A 27,070-nucleotide genomic window follows, 5' to 3' on the forward strand; every position below is an offset into this window, starting at 1 on the left:
AATCCAACAAATCCTTAGTTGGTTCACAGCAGCTTGTCCTTCCGTAGCCACAAGCAAATGGTATACTTTTATAATCTGGAATAGATTCCAGTGGAACTTTGAAAATATCCATTACATTCGTGTTTCCATAGGGATGACTTGATGTAGGATGCCCCACTTTCATGCAAACTGGTGGAAGCAGAATGTTTGGCTTAAATGACCTTTGGTTTGACCCAGTATGGCAGTTCATCTCTTCTTATGAATGGAGCTTTTAGTTTTCTGATTTTGTATGACACATTTAACTGTCTGCTAGTTTAGGGAAAAATCCTTTACATTATAGTATATAGACATTTATATAGGACCTTTTAGAAGAGATGTTCTTTGAAGACATCTTTAGAAAAAATACATGATTTTTTTTCTGAAAGGATGTGGAATGTCAACATGTGTTCAAACAAAATATACCACAGTATGTTTCATTAAAAATAGCTGAACATTATTTCTTTAAGTTTGCCTAAAGGTGTGGGTAGGCTTTGAGGCCGTGTTCATATCTTTAACCTGTGTATTGTACAGTGGTGGCACCCACTGACAAGAACATGGAGGCAGTTACTGGTGGCCTTTAGTGAAGGACCTTCATTCTGATAGACGAGCTAGATTGTTGTGGAAAAGAGGTGAAATGGGGGAAGGGATCTAGGTAGCTGTGAATGAAGGCTCCTGGCACCATTCCCTCAATGGAGGCTGGTTCCAGTTGATCGGGAAGGCCAAAGTGACAGGAGGAAAACTATCCAGTAGTAGTTCAAGACAAGTTACATTCAGGTGTGGTAATTATTTGCCAGTTTTCAAGAGGCTCTTTTATACTCTTAGTCTCAACAGTGATCTCTTTCTGTTTCTGTGCAGTTGGAATGAATGGTTGAAACTGCCAGTGAAATACTCTGACTTGCCAAGAAGTTCCCAGGTTGCTTTAACAATCTGGGATGTCTATGGACCTGGTACAGCAGTTCCTGTAGGAGGAACAACTGTTTCACTGTTTGGAAAATACGGGTAAGTTTTTTTTTTGTTTGTTTTGTTTTGTTTTTTTGTTCCTCATAATTTACACTTGTCAAAATTGTTTTTGTTCAACTTACACAGAATTGTGTGTAAGAAAAGCGGATATGGGGAGCATCACATTTAATAGACTGTGGACTTCCATCTTGGATACAGAGGAATGTGAGAGAATCTTTATCTAGATCAGTCTTGTCCAGGTTCAGTCCTCAAGTGGTGCAAGCTGGCCAGATTTTCAGAATTTCTCTATTGAATATGTATATAATACTAAATGAGTTATCGTGATAGAACTAAGTACAAAATCAATACAATACTTCAAATACCAGTCTTCTAGTTTTAGAGTCACTTATTATGCATAATGTTATTATCCTTTACTCATCTATTTCAACAATTAATGCTTCTAATGTGGAAATACCTCCTGCTTGTACTGCATAACATAAACTATACTTGTATTGTCTAACCAAATACTATAACCAATCATACCAACATTCATGCCTAAATTAGTAGAGCTTATTTGCACCACTCTTGTTCACTAATAACTCAAAGCAATAGAAAATGCAATTCTGGGCATAACAGGTTGCTCCTTAGAACAGTCTGATGCTCTTATCAAAGTTCATAAGAAAAAAAAAACTTTGTTACAGATAATCTTCAAATAATCACAACTTGTCTTCTAAGTAGAAACTCAATAATTGCATATTCACATAGTCTTATCTTGAGCGGTGCAATTTTAAAAAGCTCCTCATCTGTATGCCGACTCCATGGTTTTACTAACGTAACAAGTGCAAGATAAGACTACGGGATAAACACAAAGGAATCCTGTTTAGAAGGAATGGTTCCGTGGAATATTAGTGGAGATTGGGTGGCGAAGCCGGTAATTGGAAACAAAACGGGAGCTGGGCAGACTTCTACGGTCTACGCCCTGATCGTGACTGAATAGATAGGGATGGGCTGGAGTGTAAATTTTAAGGGCCTTTAATGTTAGCTTCAGAACTTAGTACAAGAACAGTACTGGGCAGACTTCTACGGTCTGTGCCCTGAGAAAGGCAAGGAGAAATCAAACTCGGGTATACATATAAAGTATCACACACCATGTAAAATGAGTTTATCTTGTTGGGCAGACTAGATGTACCGTACAGGTCTTTATCTGCCATCATTTACTATGTTATTATGTATGTTACTAAGCCTTTTGAAGAGTATAGCACACCCTTGAGTTCTTTCCTCAAGTTGTTGGTACTAGGCACCATATGAGACTTGATGACAGATAATGGCAGAGAATTCCCCTCCCTGTCCTATCAGGTGACCCCAGCACTCTCATTTCACTTCCTTCCCTGATCCCAGTGCTCATTCCATCACCTCCCCATTCATGCTCCAACATGCTCTGCCCCTGTATTTGCCCAATTGACTATTTGCTCCGGCAGCCATCTCTGGTTAACTTTGTTGCTGTAGCTGTATCCTTCCTCCAGTACTCTCTTCCTGTTACCATCCGATAATGCCAATGCGCTTTCCTTGTTGTCTATTACAGCTTTTGCACTGTGGCACCCTGCGCTTTACTGGTCTTTTGACCGTGCTGGGCTTCCTTCCAGCCTATGCAGTTGCTGTAGTCATGAAGATGCATGTATGTATGTATGCACACACTGAGCTCTACTTGCTTTGTAACATACATAAGTTTATATACCAAAACCTGTTTCTTATTTGAAAAAAACTTAAGAGTTTTAGGTATACTTAAAGAATACCTAACGAGCAGGATATCAAATGCCAATAAACTTGAATAGTTGAGTGGTGAATTTCCAGGTTCATTTTCAGTGGTTGACAGCTCTCATGGTATAATTCATTAGAAGCATTTCCCCCATTCTGACTGTGGAAATTCTAGGTACTATAAATAAACTTGAGAGTGGAAAGACATTTAGGTTTTTGTTTTTTTTTTAATGTCCTTCAATGCTTTTTTGAGTTTAAGAACTATATGATCCATGGCGATCAACTATGGCGATCCATTATGTTATTCACATAATCTATTATGTCATCCTTATTCTCTATTTAATATCAACTGTACCTTTCTACTCTGGAATGGCAAATGCCATGAAGGAACATTGTAAGCCACATTGAGCCTGCAAATAGGTGGGAGAATGTGGGTTACAAATGCAGCAAATAAATAAATATGATAAGGACATGTGATATAAAAGCAGCTTACCTTTCTACTGCTCGGGGTAGTGCCTCCAAATGTCTTTTTTTTAAATTTTTTTGGCACATCCAGATGTGCCCTTGAGTCGGAGTTGACTCCTGGTGAGCACACAATGAGGGCACCTCCTCTTTTGGCGTCTTGTTTTTTTGTACGAAAAAAATCATAAGATTGTTTGTTTACAGTTCATAGTCTATTCAGACTTTATCCTGAGTTGTTTTACTCTTATTATTATAAAAGAAAGATTGATCTCATGAAATTCACCAGCATACTCCTGAAGTAGATGGTAATGCCGAAACACGGTTCTGTATTGAGTCTCGGTGATAATTTCACAAGTACTCCTGGCAAACATCTGCTCATGTGTTTGGAAGATTCATCTACGACCCTACCCCCTTCCTTTTATCATTTTCAAAATCTGACATATCCCAATTAATAAATTCACTTTGGTCCTAGTGTCTTCTGCTTTCCTCTGTTTTTTTTTCCTATGTTTACAGTGTCTCTGTCCATTTGACATTTCTTCTCTCTCCATGTCCACTATCCATCTTCCTTTTGCATCCCTATTCATCCTGTCCATTTCCCTTCTCTGTTCAGTGTCCCCATTCCATCTCTTTTTCCAGCATCACTCCTCAGTATCCTCATTGCCCCCCCATTTCTAGCATCACCCCTCTGGGTCCTTATTTCACACCTTTTCCAGCATATCCCCTCTATGTCCCTATCTCTCATCTTTTCCAGCATCTTCATCTGTGTCCCTATCCCTGTATTTCACCATCTGCGCCCTGTGTCTTTATCTCCCCCTTTTTTGAGCATTTCTTCTCTGCCCCTATCCTTCCCTCCCTTTCAGCATTACACCTTGGTGTGTCTGTCACCTCCTCTTTTTCAGCATTCTCCCCCTCTGTGTCCCTATCTCCCCCTCTTTCAGCATTGCCCCCCCCCCCCCCTGTGTGTCTATCTCTGTTTCCCTTTTTCAACATTGCCCCCCTCTGTATCCTTATCTCTGCCCCCTTTCAGCATTGCCCCTCTTAATCCCTGTCCTTATAGTTCCTTCCTGCTCCTTCTCTTCTCTGTGTCCCTGTTTATCCCATTGTTCAGCTTATTCCCACTCTCTTCCCTTGTTCCCGCACACTGTAGCCAGCGTCTTTCTACCCCCCCCCCCCCCTTTGCGGTTTAGCATCTTTCCCCCTCTTTTTCTCTCCACTTTGGTCTCACTCTTTCATGCCTTCTTTCTTTCTTCCCCCTACCTCCACGCAAGTCTGGCATCTGTCCCTCTCTCTTCCTTCTGCTTCTCCCTTCCCCATAGTCCTCTGTACTTTTTTTTTTTTTTTTTTTTTGTCAGTGACTCTGCAGCGATTTAGACAGGCTGCTTGCATTGGGGCCTTATCTCTGTATATCCTGCCTACATGGAAACAGGAAGTTGAATCAGAGTAGGTGGGATGCACAGAGAGAAGGCTCCGTTGCTGGCAGACTGTCTTAATCTCTGCTGCTGCTGCTGAGTCACTGGTGACGGTAAAAAAAAAAATGTACAGAGGATCACAAGGAAGGGGGTAGTGGGAAGTAGAGAGACAGAGACAGATGCAGAACTTGTCAGGGAGCGGGGGAAGAAAGAGAGAGACATGGAGATGGCTAAATTTACTAATGGGCAATTGTGTGGCCGGACCCTTTTATGCAGGGGCCTTTGGCAGTTGCCCCTTTTGCCCATTGGTAAAAGTGGTCTTGAGTTTCATTGAAGCCTCATTTCTAATTAAAAGAAAGAGAATTTGCTTTATTGTAATGGAGATGTTCCACGGATAACGGGATAAATCAGGCACTCAATGTTACCCACCTTCCCCATACAATTGAAGCAAGCTACACACATAACTAAAGCTTACAAGATGGGTGACAGCACAAGAATACTTCCACTATTACTATGTTTTGGTGCCGCTGAATGATGTTAACCTTGTCAAACTATGTCCACATACCATGGCCATCTGGGCCAGTCCTGAGGAATCAGAATTACTAGACACCAATGATAAAGGATTCTGAAGAGCAGTGCCTATCGTTGGTCATGGTGGAAAAATAGAGAAGAACTGATTCCAGCCATGGCTGGAGAAGGGCATCTAGACCTTCTGAACCAAACTCTTTTCTTCTGCTAAGAACCTGGACACTTTTGCTGTATTATGAGTCACCATGAGATCCATGATCAACATGCCCCACTTCTCTGAGTCACTCATTGAAAGGCATCTGCCGACAGCTCCCATTCTGCTAGAGACATGGTTCATTGATTTCTATGAATAGAATGCAACCATACTGGGCTATAATCTTTTTAGGAAGGATAGGGAGGGCCAAAGGAGGTGGAGGAGTGGCGCTGTATGTGAAAAATAATATAAAAGCAGCTAAAATTCAGGGAACCTGGGGACTGAAGAAGCTATATGGATCGGCCTGGAAAGGAAAGATGGAACCCGTATCTACATAGGTATTATCTACAGACCTCTGGTACAAATGGAGAAGCTGGACAAAGATCTGACAGAAGATATGCATAAGCTTGGTATGAAAATGGAGGTGCTGGGAGATTTCACCTTTCCTGATGTGGATTGGAATGTCCCGTTGGCAGAATTGGAGAGAAGTAGAGAGGTCGTAGATGCCTTTCAGAGTGCCCTGCTCAGACAAATTGTGATGGAAATCCAAAAGAGATGTACCAGATAGGAGGGGAGAGATTGGTAAGCTTGGCTCAGGAGAGGGACCTCTGGGTGATAGTGACTGAGGATCTCAAGGTGAGGAAAGCGGTTGCCACAGCCAGAAGGATGCTAGGCTGCATTGAGAGGGTTATAACCAACAGAAGAAAGGAGGTGTTGATGCCTCTGTATAAGTCATTGATGAGACCTCACTTGGAGTATTGTGTTCAGTTTTGGAGGCTGTATCTTGGTAAGGATGTAAAAAGAAAAGCGATGAAAATGGTATGGGGTTTGTGTAACAAGATGTACGAGGAGAGACTTGATGACCTCAATGTGTATACCTTGGAGGAAAGTTGAAGCAGGGGTGATATGTTACAGATATTCAAATATTTGAAAGATATTAATCCGTAAACAAACCTTTTCCAGAGACATGAAGCTGGTAGAACTAGAGGGCATGAATTGAGGTTGGAGGGGGAGGGACACTCAGGAATAATGTCAGGAAGTATTTTTTCAGTGAGAGGGTGGTTCGTACCTGGAATACCCTCCCGTGGGAGTTGGTGGATGAAAATGGTATTGGAATTCAAAAATGCATGGGATAAACACAAAGGAATCCTGTTTAGAAGGAATGGATCCAAAGAAGTTTAGCGTAGATTAGGTGGCACCATTGGTAACTAGGAAGCAAAGTCAGCGCTGGGGAGACTTCTACTGTTTGTGCCCTGGTTGTAGTTGAATAGATTTGGATGGGTTGGAGTGGAGCTTTTCATGGGCTTCAGTGACAACTTCTGAAGTTTTAGAACAAGGACTGTGCTGGACAGAATTCTATGGTCTATGACCAGAAAATGGCAAGGACAAATCAAGATCAGGTATACATATGAAATATCACATCATACCTTATTGAGTTTATCTTGTTGGGCAGACTGGATGGACTGTACAGGTCTTTATCTGCCATCATCGCTATTTTATGCAATGGTATGAAAATGATAATTGGACTGAACAGCTTGGATTGCCTTTTGTATTTTTTCTGGGACTGGGAGCAAACCCTAATGGATCCTCAGGAGCTTAGCCGAGATTGGGTGGCAGAGCTTGTGGTGGGAGGCGGGGCTGGTGGTTGGGAGGTGGGGATAGTGCTGGCCAGACTTATACGGTCTGTGCCAGAGCCGGTGGTGGGAGGCGGGGCTGGTGGTTGGGAGGCGGGGATAGTGCTGGGCAGACTTGTACGGTCTGTGCCCTGAAAATGACAGTTACAAATCAAGGTAAGATATACACAAAAACTAGCACATATGAGTTTGTCTTGTTGGGCAGGCTGGATGGACCGTGCAGGTCTTTTTCTGCCGTCATCTACTATGTTACTATGAGGCTTATTTTCGAAAGAGAAAAACGCCCAAATTCTGACCTAAATCGGGAGATGGACGTCTTTCTCTTGTGGGTGCCCAAATTGGTATAATCGAAAGCCGATTTTGGGCGTTTCCAACTGCACTCCGTCGCGGGAACGCATAAAGTTGACGGGGGCGTGTCAGAGGCGTGGTGCAGGCGGGACTGAGGCGTGGTTATCGGCTGAGCAGAGATGTGCGTGCTCGGCCGATAATGGAAAAAAGAAAGGCGTTTTCAGAGAGAATTTAGGTCACTTTTGTTGGACCCGTTTTTTTCACGAACAGGTCCCAAAAAAGTGCCCTAAATGACCAGATGACCACTGGAGGGAACCGGGGATGACCTCCCCTGACTCCCCCAGTGGTCACTAACCCCCTCCCACCAAAAAAAAAACGAATGTTAAACACTTTTTTCCCAACTTGTAAGCCAGCCTCAAATGTCATCCCCAGCTCCATGACAGCAGTATGCAGGTCCCCGAAGTAATTTTAGTTTAGTTAGTGCTGTGCGGGACTCATGCAATGGGTCCCGCGCAGCACCAACTAAAGTAAAATTGCTCTGGGGACCTGCATACTACTGTCATGGAGCTAGGTATGATATTTGAGGCTGGCATAGAGGCATCTCAGGGGGACCAGTGCACTACAAATGCTGGCCCCTCCCACGACCAAATGCCTTGGATTTGGTCGTTTTTGAACTGGGACGCTTCGGTTTCTATTATCGCTAAAAAACAAAATGCCCAGCTCAATAAACGCCCTAATCCAATGTATTTTCGAAAAAAAAGATGGACGTCCATTTTTTTCGAAAATACAGTTCGGCCCGCCCCTTCACGGACCTGTTCTCGGAGATGGACGTTTTTACAAATGGGCGTTCGCGTTCGATTATGCCCCTCTAAGAGGCATATTTTCAAAGCACTTAGCCTTCCAAAGTTCCATAGGTTTCTATGGAACTTTGAAAGGCTAAGTGCTTTGAAAATATGCCTCATATGTTACTTATATCAGGAGATATGGCATTGGCTGTTATCAATGGATGTGTTGTTTTCCCCAGCTTTGATTCAGCCAAGTGAAGAAACAACTTGTTTTCTCTGTTGGAAACCTTTATCCATTTTAAAAGGTCTGATTTGCTAGGATTTACATAAGTACATAAGTAGTGCCATACTGGGAAAGACCAAAGGTCCATCTAGCCCAGCATCCTGTCACCGACAGTGGCCAATCCAGGTCAAGGGCACCTGGCACGCTCCCCAAACGTAAAAACATTCCAGATAAGTTATACCTAAAAATGCGGAATTTTTCCAAGTCCATTTAATAGCGGTCTATGGACTTGTCCTTTAGGAATCTATCTAACCCCTTTTTAAACTCCGTCAAGCTAACCGCCCGTACCACGTTCTCCGGCAACGAATTCCAGAGTCTAATTACACGTTGAGTGAAGAAACATTTTCTCTGATTCGTTTTAAATTTACCACACTGTAGCTTCAACTCATGCCCTCTAGTCCTAGTATTTTTGGATAGCGTGAACAGTCGCTTCACATCCACCCGATCCATTCCACTCATTATTTTATACACTTCTATCATATCTCCCCTCAGCTGTCTCTTCTCCAAGCTGAAAAGCCCTAGCCTTCTCAGCCTCTCTTCATAGGAAAGTCGTCCCATCCCCACTATCATTTTCGTCGCCCTTCGCTGTACCTTTTCCAATTCTACTATATCTTTTTTGAGATACGGAGACCAGTACTGAACACAATACTCCAGGTGCGGTCGCACCATGGAGCGATACAACGGCATTATAACATCCGCACACCTGGACTCCATACCCTTCCTAATAACACCCAACATTCTATTCGCTTTCCTAGCCGCAGCAGCACACTGAGCAGAAGGTTTCAGCGTATCATCGACGACGACACCCAGATCCCTTTCTTGATCCGTAACTCCTAACGCGGAACCTTGCAAGACGTAGCTATAATTCGGGTTCCTCTTACCCACATGCATCACTTTGCACTTGTCAACATTGAACTTCATCTGCCACTTGCACGCCCAATCTCCCAGTCTCGCAAGGTCCTCCTGTAATCGTTCACATTCCTCCTGCGACTTGACGACCCTGAATAATTTTGTGTCATCGGCGAATTTATATTTTGTCTATTCTGTGTACGTGATGAGAAAAAGCTTAATGAGTCTGAACATTGCTATACCTTCACAATAATCACTCATTCCATTTATTCAGGATCACAGCAAGTGCCATACTATAATACATATTTCAAACAACATTTAGGCAGGCATTTGCGAAGCAAAGCATAGCAAAGAGGCACATACCTGAAATGGTCTAAAGGAAAGTACAGAACAGAGAAAACGTTGTATTATTATTACTATTTAAATTCTGTGCCTCTGATAAATCCTCTATAGTTATCTACTTTTCCAAGATGACCCAGGACGTACACAGAAGAATGAAATGCATGTCAGTACTCTTTAATAGTAAACTGTTCGCTTTTATTAATTTCTTTATTCTTTGCCTTGACACCTCTGATGCTTCAGTGTTCCTGTCCTGTTTGCAGTGCTAACAAATCACTCATGTCGTTATTTAAATGCATGACAGTATGAATATGGGAATTATAGAACAAAGGCCTTGACATTGAAATTGACAAATGAAAAATGTCAGTTTTATGTAGGGAAAAGGATACAAAGCTGTTCATTAAAGGGTTAACCTAAAAGTTAGTGCAGAGGAGAGGCACCAGAAAACTTGCTGATCTAGTGAGAACAATGAAACAAGCTGGTAGGGGAAAAGGTTTTGGGTGTATCTCTTGATTTTAAATGATCTTTTGAGGTACAGATGATTGAGCTAGTAAGGAAAACTTTTTTTCGATTGTGTCAATTACATGCAATACGTTCATATTTAACTTCCAAACGTTTTGGGGGTAGTGGTTCAGGCAATCATTTTACCTCATTTAGATTAGTGCAGTTTTTTTATGGTTGAATTACAGCAAAACTGCGAGCTAGATACTGCAGCTGTTCTAAACCTAACTTGTCAAAGGTTTGGAGCTTTTGTGACAATTGCACTGACTTCCTATTAAGGAGAAATTGATTTTAAATTAGTAACAGTATATAAAACTTTATATGGTATGAGTTCAGAAGGTTTGGTTCAGTATCTCTCATTTCCAAATAACCATACAATTTCCGATACCAATCTTTGCTGAAACTTGGCTTTCCTTCAGTAAGATGTGTTCATTTGAAATTGTTAATTGATAATTCTTTTGGATATTGAGGAACTAAGCAGTGGAATAATCTTTTGGTGGATTTAAGATTAATTTCATCTTTTTTTTTTTTTTTTTGAAAAGTTTTTAAAAATGTATTATTATAATTGTTGTTATGATTATAAATATATGTATTTGGTTAGATGTCTGTGGTTTGTTATCCATTAGAATCTATTGATGCGATTAGTATGGACTATAAGGGCCTCTTTTACTAAACCGCACTAGCGATTCCCAATGTGGCAAATATATTGCAGGCCACTCAGTTCGAATGGGCTGCGTTGCATTTGCCACATGGGGATCACTAGCATGGTTTAGTAAAAGAGAGACCCTAAATCACAAGAATAAAATATAGGGACTGTCCTCAGCTTGCCATAGATATTGTTAGCACCTTCCATGCGTCGTGGAAAGATTGTAATAAAGCTCAGAATTAGGCACACATATTACCAGTTGCTTTATGCTTACCAGTTATTTCTTTATGATTCTTTATTTCCTCCACTTGTCTCCACTTTTTTTGTGGCTCCCACCTAATATCTTTTGTTCATGCTGCTTTCATTAACCAAATATAAAAAGAGTCTGAGATGATATCAATAATCAACAGTAAACTCGTATTCTATATCAAAGTCCAGCAATCTTAATTTACAATCATTGTAGTTCCAATGCAGAGGATGATATTAATTAACCTGGAGGAAAAAGCCTCTGATCCCCTACCTCCACCCTTTTAGCAACTTTTTTTGGTGGTAGGATTTTATTGAGGTTCAATCTTTCGTCATTGGCATAAAAAACCTCCGGTTACGAATCATAAAAACTCTGCATCTTTCTGGTAAACTTGTGCAAATAACTTTCTGTCAGTAGAATATGTGCAAAAACACTTACCTTTTGAAATCAAATTCTGATAATCCAAACCGACTTGTAGCCAAAGTTTCGCCCTACTGGCTGTGTCAAGGTGCATATCCAGCAGATAGCCAAGACCTGTCGCTTCTTTCTCTTTAACATCAGCAAAATTCGCCCTTTCCTCTCTGAGTACACCACCCGAACTCTCGTCCACTCTCTCATTACCTCTCGCCTTGACTACTGCAACCTACTTCTCATTGGCCTCCCACTTAGCCATCTATCCCCCCTTCAATCCGTTCAGAACTCTGCTGCACGTCTTATATTCTGCCTGAACCGATATACTCATATCACCCCTCTCCTCAGGTCACTTCACTAGCTTCCAATTAGATACCGCATACAGTTCAAGCTTCTCCTTCTTACCTACAAATGCACTCAGTCTGCAGCCCCTCATTACCTCTCTACCCTCATTTCCCCTTACGTTCCCACCCGTAACCTCCGCTCACAGGATAAATCCCTTCTCTCAGTACCCTTCTCCACCACCGCCAACTCCAGGCTCCGCCCTTTCTGCCTCGCCTCACCCTATGCTTGGAATAAACTTCCTGAGCCCTTACGCCAAGCCCCCTCCCTACCCATCTTCAAATATTTGCTCAAAGCCCACCTCTTCAATGTTGCTTTCGACACCTAACCTTTATACCTTTCAGGAAATCTAGACTGCCCCAATTTGACTGACTGTACTTTTGTCCTTTAGATTGTAAGCTCCTTGAGCAGGGACTGTCCTTCTATGTTAAATTGTACAGCGCTGCGTAACCCTAGTAGCGCTTTAAAAATGTCTAGTAGTAGTATATATAGGTTAATTAATGTCTTACTCTGCATCGGGACTACAATGATTGTAAATTAAGGTTGCTGGACTTCTTCCGTGCCAGAACCAGTTAACTTTTATAAACTCGGTGTGACCTTTTTCTCTTTAAGATAACAGTAAATTCTCCAAAGACAAGCAGGCTGATATTCTCACAAGTGGGTGACGCCACGTCGGCCCCGGAGGATTTTAAAGCAAAATCTCAAAATCTCTTTACGGCGTTCCGACGCGCGAGCGATCGTACTGCGCATGTGCGCACACCTCTTCCCGCTCGCCGTGCAGACACGCCCCTCAGTTTTTCTTTTTCCGCGTCTGAGGAGACACGGAGTTCGTTAGGGCTTCGTGTTTTCTTCAGGTCTTCGGAGTTAAATCTCTTTTTTATTTTTTCATTTGTACTTTTCATGGCAGGCTCATTGTGGCTTATATATACAGGTATTTTTTGTACCTGAGGCAAGAAAAAATTTAAGTAATTGCCAGAGTCACAAGGGGCTGTGCCTGAACAAAGCATATAAGCTTCTCTTTTCTTTTTCTTGAAAGTGCTGGCATATTGTTATCTGTGGGCTCTCTCTAGCCAGCAAACTAAACAAGCCCACATTTTTATGATCCATTTATTAAAACTTTACAAACGGCTCTCCAGAGCTGTGACAGCCTGCTCCAGCACACCACTGTCTTTAAGCCCCACAAGTGATAAAAGGTGTATGTCACAGGAAAAACCAGGAACCTAAGCAGGTGCATCCCTGGTCAGCCACTGAATGGGCAACCTGGTGACACAATATCAGTGGTGTAACCTTTGAAGTGAGTCTCCACCCGCCTCGGCGCCTCCTGCTCTGCAGGTCATTCGGGCGCATCGGAGGATGTGTCTTGGGCCGGATCATCTCCCTGTGAAGCGCAAGTAGTGTCTCAAAGAAACGAGACGTATTCTACTCTGCCAGGGATGCCCAAAGGAGATCATTCTGGAGTCCGACAGAGACCGATGCACGCTGGGTATAGTTATGCATCGAATAGGTCTCCACCTGCCTCGGCGCCTCCTGCTTGGCAGGTCATTCGGGCGCATCGGCGGATGTGTCTTGGGCCGGATCATCTCCCTGTGAAGCGCAAGTAGTGTCTCAAAGTAACGAGACGTATTCTACTCTGCCAGGGATGCCCAAAGGAGATGCCCAGAGCTTTGCTCCCTCGGTTATGGAGGTATCCGGGCTTCAGACATCAGTCGGTGCCGAGAGCGTTGCTCCCTCTGTTATGGAGGTATCCTGGCATTGGACGTCGATGCACCGGTACGTCGGTACCAGGTATCATCGGTACCATGGGTCCCGTCGGCACCGGGTATCATCGGTACCATGGGTGCCGTCGATGCCGAGTGTCATCGGTGCCATGGGTGCTGTCGGTACCGGGTATCATCGGTGCCATGAGTGCCGTCGGTACCGAGTATCATCGGTGCCATGGGTACTGTCGGTACCGAATATCACAACTACATTGGTACCATGGTCGGTGTCATGGGTCCCGTCGGTACCGGGTATCATCGGTACCATGGGTCCCGTCGGCACCGGGTATCATCGGTACCATGGGTGCCGTCGATGCCGAGTGTCATCGGTGCCATGAGTGCTGTCTGTACCGGGTATCATCGGTGCCATGAGTGCCGTCGGTACCGAGTATCATCGGTGCCATGGGTACTGTCGGTACCGAATATCATCGGTGCGTCGGTACCGAGGAGTATCGATGCCAACTACATTGGTACCATGGTCGGTGTCATGGGTCCCGTCGGTACCGGGTATCATCGGTACCATGGGTGCCGTTGATGCCGAGTGTCATCGGTGCCATGGGTGCTGTCGGTACCGGGAATCATGGGCACCATCGGCACCAGGTATCATGGGCACCATCGACTATCGGTACCAGGTATCATCGCCCATTGGTACCGAGTATCATGACTGCCATCGGTACCATACTATCAGGTATCGTCGGTACCGTGGATACATGGGTATCAGGTATCATGGATGCCGTCGGCACATGAGTACCATCGATACCAGATATCATGACCAGGTACCATCGGTGCCATGGGTGCCATTGGTACCAGGTGTCATGAGCACCGTCGGTGCCATGTGTACCATCGGTACCGTCGGTGCTGTTGGTGCCGGATATCAGGGGTACCATTGGTACCACATGTCATGGTTACCATCGGTACCAGGTATCATGGGTACCATCGATACCGGATACCATGACTATCATCGGTACCAAGTACCATGGGTACCATTGGTACCGGGGTCCATCGGTACCATGTGTATCATCGGTACCGTCGGTGCCATGGTCTAGCAGTCTGGTTTCGATTCCCTTGCATTTCCAGACTTTGTCCTTGGCTTCGGGACCATGGGTACCATTGGATGCCATGGGTGCTACCGCCTCCTGCGGCATCTGGCTTTTCACCTGGTCTCCTTCACCGATGCTGCCTCTGGTATGGGTGTTCGCACCCTACTGGGGCAACTTCTCGACCCATATTAGCCTCCATATCGGACGTGTTTGGATCTGAGCTGCTCTGTTTGAGTAGTTAGTTCAGTTCAATGATGGTCATCTGACATTACAGTGGAGATTGTGAATCCCAATGCCCAGATGCTAGAGGTCCTGGACTACTATCTTCACCTGAGTCTTCTGCACTCAGAACAGATAGGAGTTCTAAGAACTTACTTTGGCGCCCCCAGGGCCAGAGCATACATCCTTAGCCTCTTTTGGAGAATGGCGTACCAGGCTGGCATGATCGCATCCCAAATCAAGTCTTGTCAGATCTTTACGAGCATTCCCACCGGAATAGGCTAGACCTTTTCACCAAGTGGTCAGGTAGCACACGGTGTGTCGCAGGTTCCTGTCCAAGGGCATTTTCGACACTTGTAATGTAACACCTAGATTTCTGCTCTAGGTACAGTGACAGACTCTCATGACTGTGTGCCTCTCTCCTGGAGGAGGAGACTCAGCAGAAAACTATAGATATGCTGTACATACACTTCCTCATCTTGGAAGTTCTTTAGAGAGAGGAGTAGTTTTCCTTGTGCCTTAAGGGGTCGTACCTATACTCCTACTTCTCGACAGCCGGTTCGGGCTATGCCTCAGCACGCTCGTTCTAGTCAGCGGCGTGCACCTAATCAGGCCCCTGCAGCTATTCCCTAGGAAACAGAGGGGTTTTTGACTGGCTCCAATTCAGTATAGCCACTAAAAAAAAAAAAAAAAAAAATGTCCGTACCGGCCATTCTGCCTGTCGGGGGGGGGGGAGTTTACATTTTCTCCACCAAAGGTGACTTCTTTATCCTCCAACCGGTGGGGTTTTTCAACTAGTCCGGTTAGGATACATTCTCAATCTGGAATCAAACCCTCCACATTGTTCACTGGAAGCTTAATCCTTTAGCTTCCATCAAAAGTGAGTACTTGCAGAGGAACTCTCTGCTTTTCTCAGCGCCAATGCAGTCGAGCCCGTTCCACCAGGGCAAGAAGGGTTGAGATTCTATTCCAGGTCTTTCTTTGTGGGTTGCGTCCCATCATAGACATAAGGGGCCTAAACAGATTTGGTTCAGGATGCTTTCCCTGGGCATCCTTCTTCCCATACTTCAGGAAAACGATTGGTTATGCTCTCTGGATTTACAGGATACTTATACTCTCTTTGCATCCAGAGTATGTTTTTTTTCCTAGTGCCTGGCTGTTGTTGCAGCGTATCTTCATGGACTGGGAGTGCATGTGTTCCCTTAACACGATGATTGCCCGTCTCAACAGATTACAGCACAGTACATATTGAGACTTCTAGACACATGGCTTCCGCAGTTCATGTAACTCCCATGGCACTTTTGCATCTTACTCAGTCAAAAGCTGCTGATGAAGGTTGCATCCCTCCTGGCTATCCAACCAAATTATTTTAATTCAACCAAACAATCGGGTTGTGATGTACTCGATAACAAAGGAGTACTGGATCTTGCCCTCTGAGTTAGGATGCCATGCAGATGTAGCGGTGGGCCCGCAATGCGGCATGTTTTCTCCAAGCCACTTATCTAATTGGTGTAAACAGCAGTCTGGCCGACAGGCTGAGCAGGATAATGCTACAGTTGAGCATGCCTATAGTTCGAAAGACCCCTCAGTGGATCTTTTTGCTACTTAGTCCAATCGCAAAGTCCCTCAGTTCTGTTCCAGGCTGCAGGTTCACGGCAGGCTACCATCGGATGCCTTTCTCCTTCTTTGGGAGACAGGTTTTCCGTATGCGTATCCTCCCATACATCTGGTGGAAAAGACTTTGCTGTTTCTCAAGCAAGATTGTGGAGCCATGATTCTGATTGCTCTTTTCTAGCTGCGTCAGATAGGATTCCCTCTTCTTCTGGAGTTGGAATGTTTTCCAGCTCTCATTACGCAGAACGAGGGGGCACTTCTGTATCCCAACCTCAAATCTCTGGCTCACACGGTCTGGATGTTGAGAGTGGGGTTTCGTTGAGTTTTCCAGAGTGTCTCCCGACTCTTGCTTGCTTTCAGAAAAGATTTCACAAAGAGGTGTTATTCTTTTTCATGGAAGAGGTTTGCCGTCTAGTGTGACAGCAAGGCCCTAGATCCTGCATCTTGTCTTATACAGACCTTGCTTGAGTTCTTTCTACACCTGTCTGAGTCTGGTCTCAAGACCAACTCTGTCAGTATTCATCTTTGTGCAATAGAGCTTATCATCAACGTGTGAAAGGTCAGCCTTTAGCTGTCCACTTCACGAGAGGTTTATCTCTCCCCCAATATTGAGAGAATTCCTTGTATGTGTCTAGGGGAGATTATTTCTGTTGGGCTTAGCACCCACAATAATTTTGACAGTTGGCTCTTATGCTTCGGTCAGAGTTCCTATCACTCCTTATCCAGTATCTTGGGGTCCCAATGTCGTTTTCATCCAGCTGCTGCAAGCTCAATTCGGGCCACTGGATTCCTGCCATCTGAAGTATTGGACCTGGAAGGTCGTTTCCTTAGTGGCTGTTCCTTCAACTCGTAAGGTCGGTGAGCTTCGGTCTCTAGTAGCTCAAGCGCCTTACCTTACTTCTCATCTTAACAGAGTAGTTCTCTGCATGCAGACAAAGTTCTTACTGGCGCTGGAATCAGAGTACCAGCTGATCCAGTCAGTTGTCTTGCCAACATTCTTTCTCCCTCATCTTACAAGCCCTGGCGAAAGCAAGCTCCGCACTTTTTGCGTGGAGCAGACGAGCTCCCTCGGACGGTCCGCCCAGTTGTTTATTTCTTTTAATGCCAGTTGCTGTCGGAAACTGCATAATTTCTTCTTGGATAGCAGAGTGCATCTCCTTCATTTTTGTCCAAGCTGGACTGACTCTAGAAGGCCATGTCACGGCTCACAAAATTAGAGCCATGGCTAAGTCGGTGGCTCATCTAAGATCAGTCAATATTGAAGAGATCTGCAAAGCTGCGGTGTGGTCATCAGTCCACACATTTTCATCTTACTACTGCCTTCAGCAATAGCCGACTCGTCAGTCGGTTTGGGCAGTCGGGGCTGCAGAACTTCTTGGGGTTTAGAATCCAACTCCAACCCTCCTAAGCCCATTTTTGTTCTGTTCCAGGCTACACTCATTTAGGTATTTCTTCTTTTCAGGTCAATTTTATTCTGGCCTCGCCGTTGCGAGACTCAATTGACCACTGTTTGTTGTGTAAGCCTGGAAGCTAGGGATACCCCACTTGTGAGAATATCAGCCTGCTTGTCTTTGGAGAAAGAGTAGTTACTTACCTGTAACAGGTGTTCTCCGAAGACAGCAGGCTGCATATTCTCACAAACCCTCCCACCTTCCCCTTTTGGAGTTGTCTCCTCCATCTTTTGGATTTAACTGAGGGGCGTGTCCGCACGGCGAGCGGGAAGAGGTGTGCGCACATGCGCAGTACGATCGCTCGCGCGTCGGAACGCCGTAAAGAGATTTTGAGATTTTGCTTTAAAATCCTCCGGGGCCGACGTGGCGTCACCCACTTGTGAGAATATGCAGCCTGCTGTCTTCGGAGAACACCTGTTACAGGTAAGTAACTACTCTATACAATTTGATGTGGAGAGTAATTAAATTCATCTTTACAGGTTTTGATATTTATTTTGCTTTAGCTCATGGACTGGCGCCATGAAAGTTTAACATTATTATTGCTGAATAAATCTGCTGATTTTGTGAGAGGTATCATATCTTTCAAAGAGTCCAAGTTACCTAATGATCGACTGTCTTTATTTTAATATTCCTTTGGAAAAAGGCACATGAGAAGTAACTTAGGGCTCTGTTTACTAAGCCGTGCTGTCTCTATCGTTAGCGCGCGCTAATAAGTTTGCGCACCTACAGCACGGCTTAGTAAACAGGGCCCTTAATAAATAAAAGTACTGTATTTTTTTTATACGTTTTGTTGTTTTGCAATGTCCTACTAATGTCATTCATAGAAAAGTGCAGTGAGATAAAGGCTACAATTTGATTTTGTTTTCATTTATAGTTTGAGAAATGTGAACCACACATTTTATCTGTTATTTTCTACCTTTCTATCATGGTTGCTGAGTGAAAAATAGTTTTGAAAAAAATTACTTTTTTTCCTTCTAAAATGCTCAGATTCATTTATATTATCTTTTGCGGTGTAAATGGAAAGACAATGGCTATTAATAAATCATTCAGACACTCTTCTTAAAGTGTGAAATTTCATGCCATTCTAAGGATAGATTTTTATCTTTGTGAAGTTTATTAGACCCTTTAGGTGCCATTGATAGCTGTAATAAAGGAATATCAGTCTGGCAATTCTTTTGTTCTGCTGTTGAGAGTCAAAGTTAACTTCTTGCAGCATCTTGGTTTTCTGAACACTTTTGTTTATTTTCTTTTTTTATCCAGCCATAATGTTCATTCTCAGGTGGGATGAGGTGGCACAGAGCTATTTGTTTCAACTGAATATAAAGTTTAAAGGTTTACTTACAATGTGACACAATAATGTGTTTCCCCTTCCTCTGTTCACTGACATGTTTATGTGGGTGACTTGGTGGTGAGAGGGATTGGTAAAGAGAGAAATGTAGGGTGGAGGTGTGTGGAGTTTGTGTGAGGTATGATGTTTGTGATGAATGGTGTTTTATGCAAAGTGTAATTGTACAGTGTGTGTAAACATATTAAGGATTAAACAATTATACAGAATAAAATGAAGTTAACATAGCCTAAGGGAATGAGAACTGATCTCGAGGGACCAAGTTAACAATGGAGTATGGCTATAATATAAGGTGTGAACATCTTTCATTTGAAAACTCTAATAAAGATGTTTTTTTTCCATTTAAAAATGTACAAACATATAATAAATTTTATATTAGAACAACAAAACCAATCTACAAATGAAAGAAAATAAACAGAAAAAGTTGGTTTCCTGATAATTTAGATATTACTATTATTTGAGAAAACAATCCAAGGATAGATGAAATAGTTGTGTTTATGTGCTTTAAAGCTCATTTTAAAATCTTTTTCTTAAAAAAACCAGTGGTGGTTAGAAGGTGTATAACCAGGTTGGTGTGTTGAAATCAGGTTCAGGTTGAAGCCTTAGGCTTCTATTTTTAACATTTAAGGTTGGATGTTAAATTTTAAAAAGGGAAAAACAAGAACATCATGTGGGAAAAGATATTTAGACTGAAATCTGAGCAGAAAATTCTGCCCAGTTACCTTCAAGCCTAATTTCTACTATCCTTTCTATTTTTGGGCAGTTTCCCATATGTTAAGCTTTGTCATCTGGAACTGGCAGATGGGCCCTTTATATCAAAGTTCTCCTAATGCCAGTCTTTCGGCAAATTAACTTTATTAGTTTATCCAAATATAACTAATTTCAAAACGTAAGGCTTGATTTATATAAGCTGCTGTGATGTTTACTTCACAAGTGACTGCTTCACTAGTTACGAAAGATAATATAGAATGCATGTAAATCTTGTGTTTACTTATTCTAGAGAGCATATGTTTAGAAATCCTTTTTCCAAGACCATTCAGGCAGCTGTCATATTGGGGGCTGCCCAGTCAAGAACGAACCTAGCCACCAGGAACAGTACTTGGATCTCGGTATTGCTGTACCATCCCTTGACCTTTAGGCTCAACAACAGGAGAAGAGCATATGTAATGTATCTTCCTGCTGTTATGCTAAATCTTGTGATAACAGCTGCATGATTTCACAACTGTTATCATACTACTTGGCCTTGCAGTGATAGATCATATGCTTAAGTACTTCTCATGCTTCTGGGCCAAAAGAGGTAACTGAGGAAGGAGGTTGGGAAGTAGTATAGCAACATTGCAAGAGATAAGGTGAGTGTTTGCTGCACTTACTTTTTGGCAGCTTTAATAAAGGCTTTATTTCGCATTGGGGATGGGAGAGAGAGAATGACAAATCTAAGGGAAAGACGGATGATCCCCCTGCCTTTTTTTTGGGGGGGGGGGGGGGGTGACGTTTGTAAACTTAGCCACTGTCAAGAGTCCACACTTGCTGTCGTTTACTGTTACCCTTGCATCATTTTCAATAGTCAGCTGTTGGAATCCCAAGTTGTTCTAAGGCACATACCATATACCATTCTTCTCTTTTCCTCAGCATGTTTCGTCAGGGAATGCATGACCTAAAAGTCTGGCCAAATATGGAAGCTGATGGAATGGAACCAACCAAAACTCCTGGCAGGACCAGCAGTAGTTTCTCTGAAGATCAGATGAGTCGATTGGCAAAGGTAGGGAAGAAATGCTAGGTATAATCCTTCATAATATTGAATTACTAATTTTATGGATATATGATATGATTTGCTTTTCCATTTTATTTCTAAGGCTTGTTTCTTTTCTGTTTAATTGTGTTTTAATTTTTATCTCTCATTGTTTTTGCAGATTAAGGCAGGTATCTTTTGTTATAGTATCCCCTCTATTCTCTGAGGACAAGCAGGCTATGTCATACTCACATATGAGTGACATCTTCCACACCGAGTATAGTGTAGTACAGCGTCCCCACTGTACATAAGTGCTATTACTACTACTTAACATTTCTAGAGCGCTACTAGGGTTACGCAGCGCTGTACAATTTAACAAAGAGAGACAGTCCCTGCTCAAAGAGCTTACAATCTAATAGACATGTGAACGGTCGGTCCGATAGGGGCAGTCAATCACTGAACGGTAAGGGTTAGGTGCCGAATGCAGCATTGAAGAGGTGGGCTTTAAGCAAAGACTTGAAGACGGGCAGGGAGGGGGCTTGGCGTAAGGGCTCAGGAAGGTTGTTCCAAGCATAGGGATAAGCATAAGTGCATAAGTAATGCCACACTGGGAAAAGACCAAGGGTCCATCGAGCCCAGCATCCTGTCCACGAAAGCGGCCAATCCAGGCCAAGGCCACCTGGCAAGCTTCCCAAACGTACAAACATTCTATACATGTTATTCCTGGAATTGTGGATTTTTCCCAAGTCCATTTAGTAGCGGTTTATGGACTTGTCCTTTAGGAAACTGTCTAACCCCTTTTTAAACTTTGCTAAGCTAACCGCCTTCACCACGTTCTCCGGTAACGAATTCCAGAGTTTAATTACGCGTTGGGTGAAGAAACATTTTCTCTGATTTGTTTTAAATTTACTACACTGTAGTTTCATCGCATGCCCCCTAGTCCTAGTATTTTTGGAAAGCATGAACAGACGCTTCATATCCACCTGTTCCACTCCACTCATTATTTTATATACCTCTATCATGTCTCCCCTCAGCCATCTTTTCTCCAAGCTGAAAAACCCTAGCCTCCTTAGTCTTTCTTCATAGGGAAGTCGTCCCATCCCCGCTATCATTTTAGTCGCCCTTTGCTGCACCTTTTCCAATTCCACTATATCCAATTCCAGAATTGAACACAATACTCAAGGTGTGGTCGCACCATGGAGCGATATAACGGCATTATAACATCCTCACACCTGTTTTCCATACCTTTCCTAATAATACCCAACATTCTGTTCGCTTTCCGAGCCGCAGCAGCACACTGAGCAGAAGGTTTCAGTGTATTATCGACGACTACACCTAGATCCCTTTCTTGGTCCATAACTCCTAACATGGAACCTTGTATGACGTAGCTATAATTCAGGTTCTTCTTTCCCACATGCATCACCTTGCACTTGCTCACATTAAACGTCATCTGCCATCTAGCTGCCCAGTCTCCCAGTCTCGTAAGGTCCTTCTGTAATTTTTCACAATCCTGTCGCGAGTTAATGACTTTGAATAACTTTGTGTCATCAGCAAATTTAATTACCTCGCTAGTTATGAGAGTGCCTTCCGGCCCGCTGCGAAAGCATGGGACCATCAGTCTCTTCCTCTGCCGTGAGGAGAGAACGCTGTGCTTATGGCTTCTCACAGCATCTGATGCATTACTGTTTTTTTTTTTAAGTTCTTTTTGTGCCTTCCCTTTGGGTATTTTTTTCCTGATTTTCTTTTTCTCTTTATTTTGGAGATTTTCGTTCCATCCCCTCAAAGTTACTTTTTCCCCCACTTTTAAGTTTTCTTATTTTTTTTGTGCTCATGAGGCCTGCTTAACTCTTCTTCCTCCAATTGAATTCCATTGACCACCACCCTCTGGCGTCTGTTCGTCAACCAGTTTCTAATTCAGTTCACCACTTTTCAAGTTTATTTAAGAGCCTTCTGTGAGGGACAGTGTCAAAGGCTTTGCTGAAATCCAAGTAGATTACATCTAGCGCATGTCCTTGATCCAGTTCTCCGGTCGCCCAGTCAAAGAATTCAATCAAATTCATTTGGCATGATTTAAACCATATTGCCTCGGATCTTGTAACTCATTGGATTGCAAGAAATCTTTCCTTCTGCAACACTTCCATTATTTTTCCAATAACTGAAGTGAGGCTTACCAACCTGTAGTTTCCCACTTCTTTTCTGTCGCCACTTTTGTGAAGGGGGACCACATCCACTCATCTTCAATCCCGCGGAACCTCTCCCATCTCCAAGGATTTATTAAACAAATCTTTAAGAGGACCTGCCAGAATCTCTCTAAGCTCCCTCAGTATCCTGGGATGGATCCTATCCTTTCCCATGGCTTTGTCCACCTTCCATTTTTCAAATTGCTCATAAACACTTTCTTCTGTGAACGGTGTGATGTCCACTCCATTCTTATATGTACCTTTACCATCCGATCGTGGTCCCTCTCCAGGATTTTCTTCTGTGAACACAGAAGAAAAGTACTTGTTTAGCACGTTTGCTTTTTCTTCATTTCTCTCAACATAGCCGTCCACAGCATCTTTCAGTCTCATAATTCAATTTCTAGCCATCCTTCTGTCACTAATATTCCTGAAAAAATTTTTTGTCTCCCTTCCTTGCATCTAGCCATTTGCTCTTCCACCTCTGCATTCGCTAGATGTATCTCCCTCTTGACTTCTTTCAGTTTCTTCCGGCATACTTTTCTGTGTTTCTCTTCTTGAGTTTTCCTGTATTTCATGAACGCCACCTCTTTTGCCTTTATTTTCTCAGCCACTTGTTTGGAGAACCAGACGGGTTTCCTTTTCTTCTTTTTATTTACTCTCCATATGTAAATGTGAGTAACCATTTTAATAGCTCCTTTTCATCCTGGACCACTGTCTTTCCACTTCTATATCTTCCCAAACCATCAGCTCTTTCCTTAGGTACGCCCCCATTTTGTTAGTCATTATGTTTGAAATTCAGGACTTTGAGTTTTGAGTGGCTGCCCTCTGCTCAAGCCGTTGTATCAAACCAAACCGTTTTATGATCATTACTGCCCAGAAATAGGCAACTAAATTTTAATGCTAAAAAATGAAGGGTCATGACTTGGGCTGCAAAAATCCAAGGAACGGTATAGTATAGGGGATTAAAGTACTGTGTATGAGACAAGAGCCAGACTTGGGGGTGATTGTATCTGATGATCTTAAAGTGGCCAAACAGGTAGGAAAGGCAACAGTCAAAGCCAGAAGGATGCTTGAGCGCACAGGGAGAAGATTATTGTTAAGCAATATAAGTAATATACATTCTATGTGATTTTTGTTGTACTGGCATTTTCATTCATTTATATATTTTCATGTTTGTTTTATGAGACTTTTTAATGTAACTATTTGTTTTTAAATCTGTTCTGAAAGTATTCATTCACTTGCATTGCATGCCAATGTGTATCTAAGCTCCTCTCGTTTCATGGACGTCATCCACGTCATTGGAACATTAAATATGACCGTTAAAACGCATAGCGTTACATTTTATTTTAGTGTTTTTTTTTAATTGTTTTACAGCAGCAGTTTTATCGCGGGAGGTTTGTGAAAAATTACAAGAGGACCGTGATGCATGTGGGAAAGAGGAACCCGAATTATAGCTACGTCATGCAAGGTTCCACGTTAGGAATCACGGACCAAGAAAGGGATCTAGGTGTCGTCGTTGATGATACATTGAAACCTTCTGCTCAGTGTGCTGCTGCGGCTAAGAAAGCAAATAGAATGTTAGGTATTATTAGGAAAGGAATGGAAAACAAAAATGAGGATGTTATAATGCTTTTGTATCGCTCCATGGTGCGACCGCACCTCGAGTATTGTGTTCAATTCTGGTCGCCGCATCTCAAAAAAGATATAGTGGAATTAGAAAAGGTGCAGAGAAGGGTGACAAAAATGATTTATTTATTTGCTGCATTTGTATCCCACATTTTCCCACCTATTTGCAGGCTCAATGTGGCTTACAATTATGCCGCAATGGCGATCACCATTAACGGAATGATAAGTACAGAGAGGTGTTACAGTTAAGATATATGGAAATATCAAGTAAATTAGATGTGAGAAATAAAATATCAAATGAATTAGGAATAAATGAATAATTCATAGCAGGTAGGTAATAACAGGACAAGGTAAAACGTTCAATAATATCAATGTGATTTAAAGAAACTAGATTTGTTTTGGTGCATTTTGATCATTCTCCAGCCAATAGTGTGTTAAAGGGGCGGTCAGCACTTATGTTCATTAAGACGTGTTTTGATGCCTCTCGCCGAGCGCCCAATGTAGATTAGCTGACATAGGCAAATAATGAAATAAATCACATTCTTCAATGTACAGTTGGTTGTCGTGTGTGCTGTAATACGCCGCTGTAAGACAGGATGCTCCCAATCCAAACCTTCATTTGTCAACGAACACCATTACCACTTGTCACATTTATAGTGCCCTGGAAGCTCCACAGGGCCAGTACTGTAATCCAAATGTTTGTAAGTTAGAATTTCTCCTATCGTCCTATCGTGACGATAAGCGCATATTGGGTGATTTTCAAAACAATGTGATTGAATGGATAAATTGATCAAAGAACTTGCAGGTGAAAAAGGTAGAAACGCCATGAACTTTTCTTCATCCGAGTGTTGTTTGTATTGAAGCAGTAACTCTCGTTGAGAGTATTTAGCTCTTAAATATGCTTTCCTGATTATTTTGTCCGGATAACCTCTTTCAACAAATTTCCGTGACATTTTATAAGCTTGATCCTCAAAATCTTCAAGCTTTAAATGGATGCTTTTCAAACGTAGGAATTGGCTAATGGGGTAAACTTTTTTTCAAATGGTAAGGATGGGAACAGGAAAAAGTGTAGTAATTTATTGCAAGCTGAAGGCTTCTGAAAAAGTGTAGTGTGTATATTGTTATTTTCCCTGTATATCCATACATCAAGAAATTCTAACCCTTGTTGGTTGAATTTCAAGTTTGGTTGGAGAGAATTCATCCAGTCAACAAAGAGAATGAGTCCCTGAGGAGAGCCATTCCAGATAAAAAAGATGTCATCAAGAAAGCGTTTCCACATCACAATATTCTTGAATTCTTCTGAGTTATATATAAACTTTTCTTCAAATTTCGCCTGATATAAGGTAGCAATCGAGGGCGCAAGGGAAGCCCCAATTGCAACCCCCTGCCGTTGCTCGTCAAACTCTTGCTGAAATTGTTTTTATGACTAATTCAGCTAGAGCAATCAAGAATCCAGTGGAGACACGCTGTGGAGCTAATCGTTTATTCAAATTTCCTCCATCAAGTTTAAGGCTTCCTCTTGGGGTATAACTGTGTATAAAGAAGTTGCATCTATCGTGACAAAGACTGATTCCTCAGTAAGTTTTAACCAATTGAAGACATCTTAAGAAATCAGCCATGTCCTGTAAAAAAAAAATGTAAATTGGGAGGCAAAAGGCTTTAAAAAATGGTCTAGAAATTGAGACAAAGGTTCTAGAATAGATTCCCTCAAGGCTACTATCGGACTGCCTGGAGGGAACTCCATGTCTTTGTGGACCTGAGTGCTGGGGTACTCATCAAAAATCTTGCTTCTTTAGCCATCAACATATGTCTCACTTCCGCTTCATTCACCACATCTCTAATTTTAACAAACAAGCTGAGAGTGGGATCCGCAGTTAATTTCTTGTAGGTTTTCACATCTTGAAGCACCAGCGACCTTCTGTTAAGTACTTTTCTTTTCCCCATAGGGTCACTGCTCCTCCCTTAACTGCTTGGAGAACCACTATATCAGATTGATTTTGTAGCGATGTTAATGCTTCATGTAATGAGCGTGAGATGTTATATCTGATCCCATCTCGACCATGCTGTCTCCGATTTAGTGAGATCTCGTAATATACATTTCTGGAATGCTGTAATGCAGGGTTCTAAATTCTTCAAGGGCATCCAAGTCAAACGTGGTTTGACAATGGATAAGTCTGGGGCAGGAGGATGATTAAAGAAACATGTTTTAAATGTAATTTCCTAAAAAAGCTAAATTACGCCACCTGTATGGAGAAAGGGTCATACTTCATAGATGGAACAAAACCTAGTCCCAGACTCAATACCTGGCACTGAGCTTCTGTGTTAGTAAAATTTGAAATATTGATTATTACTGATTTCTGCGTTGCCCGCGCTTGTGTTTGAAAATATCGTTCCTGAGGAGGTTGATTGTCGTATTGATCTGCTGGTTGGAACCCCACCCAGCTTGTTCTGCACCCTCAAGTGGGTGGATGACGATTGTC

The 27,070-nt window shown here is 42.6% G+C and overlaps 1 protein-coding gene across 1 annotated transcript in view; it reads left to right on the forward strand.

Moving 5' to 3' along the window:
* Nucleotides 1–27,070, forward strand: part of PIK3C3 (phosphatidylinositol 3-kinase catalytic subunit type 3) — a 333,547-nt gene that overhangs the window by 12,493 nt on the left and 293,984 nt on the right. Inside the window, exons 3-4 of the mRNA XM_030192881.1 lie at nt 874–1,017; nt 20,685–20,814. Coding sequence (XP_030048741.1) covers nt 874–1,017; nt 20,685–20,814 — 274 coding nt within the window. The remainder of the gene's footprint in view (nt 1–873; nt 1,018–20,684; nt 20,815–27,070) is intronic.

The sequence above is a fragment of the Microcaecilia unicolor genome, chromosome 2 (genome assembly GCF_901765095.1).
Source record: "Microcaecilia unicolor chromosome 2, aMicUni1.1, whole genome shotgun sequence".
Lineage (NCBI taxonomy): Eukaryota > Metazoa > Chordata > Amphibia > Gymnophiona > Siphonopidae > Microcaecilia > Microcaecilia unicolor.